Source organism: Antennarius striatus, chromosome 18 (genome assembly GCF_040054535.1).
Source record: "Antennarius striatus isolate MH-2024 chromosome 18, ASM4005453v1, whole genome shotgun sequence".
Lineage (NCBI taxonomy): Eukaryota > Metazoa > Chordata > Actinopteri > Lophiiformes > Antennariidae > Antennarius > Antennarius striatus.
The window spans coordinates 727501-737161 of NC_090793.1; the positions used below are offsets into that span (position 1 = coordinate 727501).

The 9661-nt window shown below is 49.1% G+C and overlaps 2 protein-coding genes across 2 annotated transcripts; one reads left to right on the forward strand and one right to left on the reverse strand.

The window, feature by feature from the left end:
• Window positions 1-655: 655 nt before the first annotated feature.
• tmbim1a (transmembrane BAX inhibitor motif containing 1a) lies at window positions 656-6683 on the forward strand. The gene is made up of 12 exons (XM_068341134.1): window positions 656-928; window positions 3762-4067; window positions 4155-4222; window positions 4429-4493; window positions 4604-4657; window positions 4737-4787; window positions 4859-4898; window positions 5112-5149; window positions 5300-5387; window positions 5450-5545; window positions 5653-5706; window positions 5812-6683. Exons 2-12 carry the CDS (start codon window positions 3767-3769, stop codon window positions 5959-5961), a joined length of 1005 nt encoding a protein of 334 aa, XP_068197235.1. The 5' UTR covers window positions 656-928; window positions 3762-3766; the 3' UTR covers window positions 5962-6683.
• Window positions 6065-8630, reverse strand: si:ch73-71c20.5 (DUF4748 domain-containing protein). Its single transcript, XM_068341151.1, has 3 exons — window positions 7495-8630; window positions 7161-7332; window positions 6065-7065 (listed from the first exon to the last, which is right to left on the reverse strand). The coding sequence occupies exons 1-3, from the start codon at window positions 7556-7558 to the stop codon at window positions 6903-6905; spliced, it is 399 nt and encodes a 132-aa protein (XP_068197252.1). The 5' UTR covers window positions 7559-8630; the 3' UTR covers window positions 6065-6902.
• Between the last annotated feature and the right edge of the window lie 1031 nt (window positions 8631-9661).

The following is a 9661-nucleotide window of genomic DNA, read 5'->3' on the forward strand; positions in this document are numbered from 1 at the left end:
AAAAGAAATCTTAGTAAGGTGAAGCCAGGGAGTCAAACTTTAACCAAGTGATCAGTTCTTCCGGTCAGTCTTTAAAACGATATCATGAAAACATTCTACTTCCGGTCAGTTTTTAAAACGATATCATGAAAACATTCTACTTCCGGTCAGTTTTTAAAACGATATCATGAAAACATTGTACTTCCGGTCAGTTTTTAAAACGATATCATGAAAACATTCTACTTCCGGTCAGTTTTTAAAACGATATCATGAAAACATTCTACTTCCGGACAGTTTTTAAAACGATATCATGAAAACATTCTACTTCCGGTCAGTTTTTAAAACGATATCATGAAAACATTCTACTTCCGGTCAGTTTTTAAAACGATATCATGAAAACATTCTACTTCCGGTCAGTTTTTAAAACTATATCATGAAAACATTCTACTTCCGGGCAATTTGTAAAACGATGTCATTGAAACATTCTTCTTCCCGTCAGTTTTCAAAACATTAAACACATTCTGCTGACTCATTGTTACGTCACAAATGATGGACATGTCTCCAGCTTGCGGAGACAAACACGGAAGAGCTGTTCCATCTGGTCATGAAAACATGACTCAGCTGAACCCGCCGCACCGCACGCGCACAGCTACAAACAAACGCGCGCGCGGCTCCAAGTCTGGCGCGCGCGTGAGAGGAGGGATTCGGCGGGACTCCGCCCTGCTCCTCACTTCCTGGAACCGGTCCCAGTGCGGCTGAACATCTGTCCGCAGCTGCTGCACCGCCGCGGGACTGACCTGGGATCAGCCGACTGGACCCGAGTCGCTCCGAACCTCCCCGACGGACTCGGCAGCAGGGAGGGCGTGTCCGTGTCCACCCAGTGTCTCCACTGTGTCGCTGCCTCTGAGTGCGAACGGGTCGTGAGTGTCTACGGTTCTTCTTCTTCTCGGTGAGTGGACGTGTTTCCGCGTTCCACGGCGGCTCCCGGTGCGGGTTCGTGTCGCCGTGTCGCCCCGCCACCGGCGGCGGAGGACCGGGCTGAGCTCCATCCGGAGCGGGCTTCTGGGAGCGGGGTTGGGTGGAGCAGCGTCCGATTAGCCGCTAGCCTCTCCGTGGAGTAGCCTCCATTGGTGGACATAGACTCTAGGGGGGCCCGGGCAGAAGCCCCCCCCCAAACAATCATTATAAATGATCAAAAATTGATAATTAATGTGTATTAATTTTACTTCTGGTGCTTTAAGTCAGTTTAACATAAAATAATTGAGTTTGAACTAACTTTGCTGTCCCGGCAGCCACCGTCCAGGAGAGTTAGCTGAACTGTTGACACCGTTAACGAAAAAGTTTTCTCTTAATGTTTGTTGAATGATGTCTTTAAAGCTTAAATCTTTTTTTAATTTCTTTTTTTCATAGCAAATGACAAGCAACAGTTAGCACCCGTCACAAAACAAGCTGTTGGATACCTGGTAGCCTAGCTAACTAGCTAAAATTAGCACATTTTCAGACATAGATTTTATATTTTACAATTTTTCTTGACGTGAAATTGTTTTTTTCTGACACACATTCTTCTGGGTACGCTTCAGTACGACGTAATGATTAACTTTACTGTTCTAGGTGGTTCCCTGTTAATTTTATTTACTCGTTCTTGTGTATTCTGGTGTATTTTTTGTGTATTTTTATTCACCTCTGCTTACACTACATGTGTGTAAGCAGAGGTGAATAATTTCCCCTTGGGATAATTAAAGCATTCATTCATTCATTCATTCATTCATTGGTCAGAGACATAAGAATCTTAATTAGTTTGTTTTCGTGACCAATGCAGTGAAAATAAGACTCAGTTGTTCCAGAAGCAAAATGCAATTATCCATGTTTGTTTTAGCAAAATGAGGAAAGGTTCATTAGTTTTGGGTTTAGATCCCATTCAAATGACCTTTGGCCTTTTTACCGACGCAGTGAGGCCAAACAGCTCAAAGAAATAGATCCCCTCCACAGACGGGCGTGTGGTGATGGTTACGCAGGCACAGCCTCCTGGGGGGTCGTGACGTAACGATGGGTCGGTGGCGGTCAGCTGGTGGAGCTAGGAGCTCTATAGATGTTGGTTCAAACTAAGAACCTGTTGTGTAATAACTGTTCATGGGGGGGTCATATGGAGGGGGGGGTGAACCCCGATATAATCAGATGGAGTTCACAAAATAACATAAAACCATATAAGGATCAGAATATTTTGGTGTAGATTTTGATTTGATTGTTAATATTTATAATGTCACGTTTTCTTAAATCATGACTTAAGAAGGCGTTACGTCGTGATTATTAAAGTGTTACGTCATGTTGACTTAAGAAGGCGTCTCGTCATGATGACTTAAGAAGGCGTGACGTGATGACTTAAGAAGGTGTGGCGTTGTGATGATGTACACGACTCTGGTGTGTTGATGACCGTCAGCTCACACGCTTAGCTGCTGAGTGAAGGACACTTAATGGGATGTTATTCCCCACCTGAGAGTGAATCACACCTGAGAGTGAATCACACCTGAGGAGCTTAGTCCACAGTGGAAACAGAAGGTTTGTCAAACCGGTTCAGAGTCACGTGACGTCAGCTGCTTTCCTCTCGCTGCCAGCGCTGACTGAGACGATGGAGGAAGGTCAGATGACGTCAGGCTATGTGGAAGTAAACAACGCCGTGGTGGTGTGGTCTCAGACCTGGTTTGCTGCTAAGGATGATGGGATTCCACGGCGTTAACGTATTGATCGTCGTCCATGGAGCAGCTGTTTGGAGCAGGTTGTGTGAAGCTGTTTCCAGTCGCTCGGCGCTGGGATGTGATGTAATGGCTGCTGGAGGTGGAGCCAGCTGCTGAATTCCTTTACTGTGTGCGTTCCCAGAATGCCCCAGTGCAGAGGAGCTCAGGGGACATTCAGGGTTTTCTAAACAATTCAACCAGAAGAACTTCACCCAGAAAAGCAGTCCAGACTTTCTGATGTGGAGGTTTAAGTGAGGTCATGACTGAGGTCATGTTGTGTTTGTTATTTAGATCGTGAATCTTCAAAGTTTTGGAGTAAAAAAGAGGCCGAGTCAGTGTTGTTTGTGTGGAAAAAGACAAAACTCTGCTGGAACTTTTAGTGTTGAGGTGGGGCAGATGTTTGTTGGCTAGGGGCAGATCTTTGTTGGCTTGTTTGGCCTCGGCGATGACGTGTTTCTAATTTCTATTGTGAAGGAAAGTCACATCTGTACTTCCTGGTTCTTTCAGCATTCAAGTCATCTGTGAAGTGTTAAACACATGAATGTGTGAAGTGGTTGTGAGTGTGTTTTAGTGGATTTGCCCCCAGACACCCGTGCGGTCGCTCCTCAGCCTGTTTTTGTGCGCCGCGCTGATAATCAGAACGTTTTCCTGATAAAACTCTAAATGTGAGTGTAGCTCAGCCAAATCTGAACGCTGGACAAATATTTGCCGGAGCGATGGAAACACAAGGGCTGCAGTGTTAGCATTCAGCCCCCCCCCCCCCCCCAAAAAAAACCCTGGAAAATCAGTCCAGTTTGGACGGCTTCAGGGCGTGTCCGGGGCGCTAACCTGCTGGGAACAGACGCCTCCTTCAGGCGCCGGGGGCTCCAGATGGAAAGAACACTCTGACGGAGCTGGAGGTCATGTGACCGGCTCCTGGGTCTGATTGGTCGCTGACGCTTCGACCGGGAATCCACTTCCTGTTCTGCACGGCGTCTGATTGGCTTGAGCGTGTGTGTGTGTGTCACCAGATTCTCTACATATAAATATTAATTCCGTTTCCCTCCCCAGGTGAAATGTCCAAGTCAGACTACCCCCCAGGGTACGACGACACGCGGGGCCCCCTCTACACGCCCCAGGATGGGAACTACCCGCCCCCTGCTTATAATTTCCCAGGCTACGGCGCCCCCCAGCCCTCCGCCCCCTACCCAACCGACCCCAACGCCCCCCTGTACCCGGGGCAACCAGGGGCCTACCCTATGGGCCCCTACCCAGGGCAGCCATACCCCGGTGGACCCCCAGGAGCAGGCTACCCCAGTCACCCCCCCATGCCCCCGATGATCCCCCCTACCATACCGTCAGATGTTCTGAGCTCAGGTAGGACCTGTTTAAACACAGCTAAGCAAAGCTAACTGTGTTAGCATTGATGCTAAGCTAAATGTGTGAACCCTCTTGGTGATGCAGGTGACGAGTTTGCGGCGAGCGGTGGGGGCTGGGACAGTATGAGCATTCGACACGCCTTCATCAGGAAGGTGAGTCACACCTAGCATGTAGCATAGCATTTAGCATTAGCTCCTATGTTAGCGCCGAGTCAGAGCGGCTCCTGTTCTGAAGGTCAGGGCGGTGTGTTTATTTACTCCTGACGATACGACCGGCGCTAACCTGTGTTAGCCGGTTAGCATGTGGTTAGCACCTGGTTAGCACCTGGAGGGCGTGACCCCCCCTCTGTGTGTTTCAGGTGTATCTGATTCTGGCCACGCAGCTCCTGGTCACCACGGGCGTGGTGGCCGTCTTCACGTTTGTGTGAGTTTACAGACTGAACAACACAGTGTGTGTGTGTGTGTGTGTGTGTGTGTGTGAGTGTGAGTGTGTGTGTGTGTGTGTCAGGCTGTTAACGGTGTGTTTCTTCCCAGCGAACCCGTCAGAGAGTTCGTGCAGGACAACCCCGGCATCTGCTGGGCGTCGTAGTAAGTCTCCCTCTGACATCACTTCCTCCAGGAGCCAGGATGACGTGTGTGTCTCACATGTGTGTGTGTGTGTGTTTAGCGCTGTGTATGCCGTCACCCACCTGGTGCTGGTGTGCTGTAAGGGCCCCCGGTGAGTGCCCCCCCCCGCACACCCGTCCTGCTGTTCTGTGATGTCAGAACTGAATGTTGTGTCTCCTGCAGGAGGAAGTTCCCCTGGAACCTGATCCTGCTCGCCATCTTTGTAAGACACACACACACACACACACACACTTTGACCTTTACCTCTCCTCAGACTGTTTGAACAGCGTCTGATATGTCGTTCTGTTTTATTATCACCTGTGTACCAATCGGCTCGGTCTACTTCCTGGAGCGTGTCGGGTAGAGGGTGAACCCTCTGAAGCTGAACGCTTCAGCCTCACGTAGTGAAACCTTCTCTCTCTCACGTTCTCTCCAGACCCTGGCCATGTCCTACATGACCGGATCCGTCGCCAGGTACACAAACCCAGTGTGTTTACATATAAACACACACGCACACACAGGTGTACCGGTACTCCCATGTAACTGCCAGCATCCAGAGGTCACGTAGAGGTCAGTTAGAGGTCACGTAGGGGTCAGCGTTCAGGACCGTCTGTTGTGTTTCAGTCTCTACGACACCAAGGCCGTGTTCCTGGCTCTGGGCATCACCGCCGTCGTCTGCATCGCCGTCACCGTCTTCTGCTTCCAGACCAAGGTGTGTGTGTGTGTGTGTGTGTGTGTGTGTGTGCGCTCTAACGGGGGCGTGTCTCCTCTCAGGTGGACTTCACTAAGTGTCAGGGTCTGTTCTGCGTCCTGGGGATCGTGATCTTTGTGACGGGCATCATCGCCACCATCGTCCTGTCCTTCAAATACGTGAGTCCCTGCTGTCGCTCGTCACACCCCCCCCATCCGAAACCCCCCCATGTCAAACCCCCCCCATCCGACACTCCTCCCCCTCTGACGGCCGTGTGTCGTTCCAGATCCTGTGGCTCCACATGCTGTACGCGGCCATCGGCGCCATCGTCTTCACGTTGGTGAGTGTGAATGTTCAGTGGGGGCGTGTCCCGTCGCTGCTGTGGCCGATGGGGGCGTGGCCTTCTGCTCCCGTGTCGTTAACGTGTTTCCTGCGTGTGTCGTAGTTCCTGGCGTACCACACGCAGCTGCTGATCGGGAACAGGAAGCACTCCATCAGCCCGGAGGAGTACGTGTTCGCCGCGCTCTCCATCTACGTGGACATCGTGGAGATCTTCCTGTTCCTGCTGCAGATCATCGGCGCCTCCACCAAATAAACCCCGCCCCTCCCCCCCACCAGGAAACTGATGCGTTCAAGGGGTGGGGTTAATTTGAGACTTTCTTCATGCTGTATCGTTTAAGGAAACAGGAAACAGGAAGTGGAATGAAATCATTTATGTAGTGGGAAAAAACATGAAACAGTCGTAAAGTCGCTTCTGTGCTTTAAGTTAGCAGAAACAGTTAGCTTAGCTTAGCTTAGCGACACAGCTAACCCGGCTCTGACTCAGGACAGGTTGTTCCTCCCATCAGCTCCTCTGATTGGACTGTTTCCAGCTTCGTGGACGAGGTGACGATGTCAGAGGGACAGAGACCCGTTAGCCGATGCTAAGCTAAGCCGCCGCCCACTTCCTGTTTCAGACGTGGGATCCATCTCTTCTTCCTCTGAAGCTACAAAACCGGTTCTGCATCTGAATCCCGATCACTACAAGCCCCAGAATGCATCTGTAGCGCTACCTGGACTGATTGCTCCTCCCAGCCGGGGGTCCACCCCCGTTGCCCCGGGCGACGGCCCACCCGGTTGGTGCTTCATAACGCGCGTATACTCGTCACGGCGGTGCCTTCTGTTCCAGCGTTCTACCCGAGTTCCTTCAGTACCGACGCGACCGGAGCCCCACAGCCCCCCCACTCGGGGGGGGGTGTCCCACAGACGGTCTGTGGGTCTGTGGGGGTGTAAATACAGAACGTCCGGTCTGTGGAACCAATAAAACTGTTTTCTGAATTTGACGTGTTTCCTGGGCAACGACAATCACATGATTATCAACATTTATTCTCTTATTTATGACATCATCAACATCAGGTGTGAGGTCATCATCTGGGGGGGGTTCGAGTCCTCACACCTCCACAGGAAGTTCTGACCCGGCTCTCAGTCCTCCAGCTGAGACACCGTTAGTGTCCCGTTAGTGTCCCGTTAGCGTCCTTTGGGGTCCGCCCCCCTCCCTCAGTGGTCTGCTCCGACCCCCTCCACAGCGAGCCGGTGCTGGGCCCCCCCCTCGTTGGCCCGGGCCATCCTCTGCCGGACCTTCAGCTGCGCCAGGCGGTTCCGGTCCACCTGCCTCTTGACCAGGATGAACCCGATGACGCCCGAGGGCAGGCCGATCATCCTGGGGGGGGGAACACACCACCCACGGGTGGTCACGTGACCCATAAACAGCAGGTGGGCCTGACAAGACCAGTCCAGGGGTTAAAGGTCACTCACCAGGCGTAGGCGACCCTCGTCATGGGGTTCCTGGCCTTCCTCCTGGGGATGTATTCCGGGTCCTCCTGGGTCCCGCCTGGACGGGGCCCCCCCCGTGGATCCGTCCCGGAGCTGCACAGGGGGGCGGCAGGTGAGACCCGGAGACGCCCCCTCGCTGCCGGCCTGCAGCTCCCTGCAGGAAGGAAACGGTTAAATTCCTCCCGACGTCACGTTAAAACAAGGAAAAAAAGTCACTATGACGTCATCTAGAACCCCCCAGTACCGACGCGACAGTGGGGGGGGGTATTTTATTAACGTTTGTTCATTGAAAACGTTTAAAATGTTTGTGTTTTACCTTTAATCCACGTCCTGATCGCTCTGAGCGCCGCCATGTTGGTTGTGCCGCCTCTGCCGCGCATGCGCAGTGTGGCTCAGATGAGGTCCGGCCGTGCTGTCACCAGTTTGCTGCCGCCTAGTGGTCAGACCCGGTGTAGCGCGTCCCGGACATGAGGGTACACCACCGGGGTGCGTTCGGTTTGTTTAAAGTATTTTTCTTTCATCTGTGGAACTTTTCTTTGCGACTTCCTGCGTTTCTGTTATTCTTACTTGCAAAGGGCGCAGGAATTAGTTTATTGATTTATTTCGGAATACTCCTCAATGACGTTATTATTACTCTACGTTCTTGAAGGATCTGTAATCGTGATGCCCTCCTGTGGACACAGTGGGTAACTACAAAAACATTGAAATAAAGTTAGACCTTGATAGATTGACACGCTTCCAACATCCTCTAACCCAACACTCTCTTTTTATTACCTGCACTATTGGACTGGATTAACTTCTACTTTGTTTGAAAATGTTTGAACCTTCTTCTTGATTTCGACCAGTGCATTTAACCCACAACTATAACACTTTTATACAAGAATCTAACAGGTTTTGACACTTTATGAATCTCCTCACTTCAAACTCCCTACACGTATTTGTTTGTACGGTAACAATCGTTCAAAAATGATGTAAAAATATTAAAAACTCGTCACCAGTTTTTGGTCGTACTTTTCTCGTGAAATTGTATCAATACACTTCCTGTTAGTGTGGTGCTTTTATTTTGAACGACCACCGGACATGAACACATGTTGGTGACACTGCCCTCCTGTGGTCAATGGCCGTATTACACATTTTAGTTTTACTCTTCGTGTCCGAACCCAGACGAACAATCATCTACTTTACCTTTAGGAAACTAACGAGAAGGGAGGGGGGAGGGGGGCTAATGCTAGTTAGCATTTCAAACAGTTTTATGATTGTATACATTTCAAATAGTAACACGTGTTAAACTCCATTGCTGATAAAATATTCAGAAGGTTCCTGATGGTAAATACGTTTGGTTCCCTCTTGTGGCCAAAGTGAGGAACTACAAATGCTTCATTTTCATTTGTTTCAGATGTAGCACGATGATAATGAGTCTGGGTGAAATATTCTAAATAAAACTTCCTAAAAACATTTTAATGTTACTTTATATATTCTTACTTTTGATGTGATTAAAGGTAACTTTATTAAGATGAACGAAACAAATTAAATATTTCCTTCAAAGTGCATGGGACGCTTTTGGTTTGATGTAAATAGAGAATTAACATTTCAACGTACCACATTCTTGATTTTGGGATAAGTTAAACCAACAACTAAAGGACTCCTGAGGTGAACTCAAAAACCAAAAACAACACAAAAACACAAAGACAAAAAACCTCTAAAATGAAGAAAATACAAGCAAAATAAGACATGTATGCGTCATATCTGTTAAACTATTGATTTACATTATTGTACAAACTCTTTTCATAACTTGGAAAATTAATAAAAATACCTTGTGTAAAAAAAAGAAATCTGTTAAACTATTCTGTGGAAAACTACACAGCAAAGTTATTTCGGAAGACGCGTCAATAATATTATTCGAAGTTCATGAAGAATCTGTAATCGTGATGCCCTCCTGTGGACATAGTGGGAAACTACAACAACACAGATAAAGTTAGACTATGTTAGATTATCAGTAGCTTCTGGTTCTTCTTCTTCTTTCTTCTTCTCCTTTGGGCTTTTCCCTTCAGGGGTCTCCACAGCCAATCAGTGTCCTCCATCTAACCCTGTCTTCTCATCCTCTTCTCTCACACCAACTACCTTCATGTCCTCTTTCACTACATCCATAAACCTCCTCTTTGGTCTTCCTCTAGGCCTCCTGCCTGGCAGTTCAGAACTCAGCATCCTTCTACCAATATATTCACTATCTCTCCTCTGGACATGTCCAAACCATCTCAGTCTGGCCTCTCTGACTTTATCTCCAGAACCTCTAACATGTGCTGTCCCTCTGATGTACTCATTCCTGATCCTATCCATCCTGGTCACTCCCAGAGAGAACCTCAGCATCTTCATCTCTGCTACCTCCAGCTCTGTCTCCTGTCTTTTCCTCAGTGACACTGTCTCTAGACCAAACAACATCGCTGGTCTCACCACAGTTTTGTACACCTTTCCTTTCATTTTAG

Bases quoted from the DNA above. Each gene is read 5' to 3' on its own strand.
- tmbim1a (XM_068341134.1), top strand. From the start codon at position 3,767: ATGTCCAAGTCAGACTACCCCCCAGGGTACGACGACACGCGGGGCCCC. The intron at 4,658-4,736 runs GTAAGTCTCCCT...GTGTGTGTTTAG, and splicing joins GGCATCTGCTGGGCGTCGTA to CGCTGTGTATGCCGTCACCC. The intron at 5,150-5,299 runs GTACACAAACCC...GTTGTGTTTCAG, and splicing joins ATGACCGGATCCGTCGCCAG to TCTCTACGACACCAAGGCCG.
- si:ch73-71c20.5 (XM_068341151.1), bottom strand. From the start codon at position 7,558: ATGCGCGGCAGAGGCGGCACAACCAACATGGCGGCGCTCAGAGCGATC. The intron at 7,333-7,494 runs GTAAAACACAAA...TCCTTCCTGCAG, and splicing joins GATCAGGACGTGGATTAAAG to GGAGCTGCAGGCCGGCAGCG. The intron at 7,066-7,160 runs GTGAGTGACCTT...TCCCCCCCCCAG, and splicing joins ACGAGGGTCGCCTACGCCTG to GATGATCGGCCTGCCCTCGG.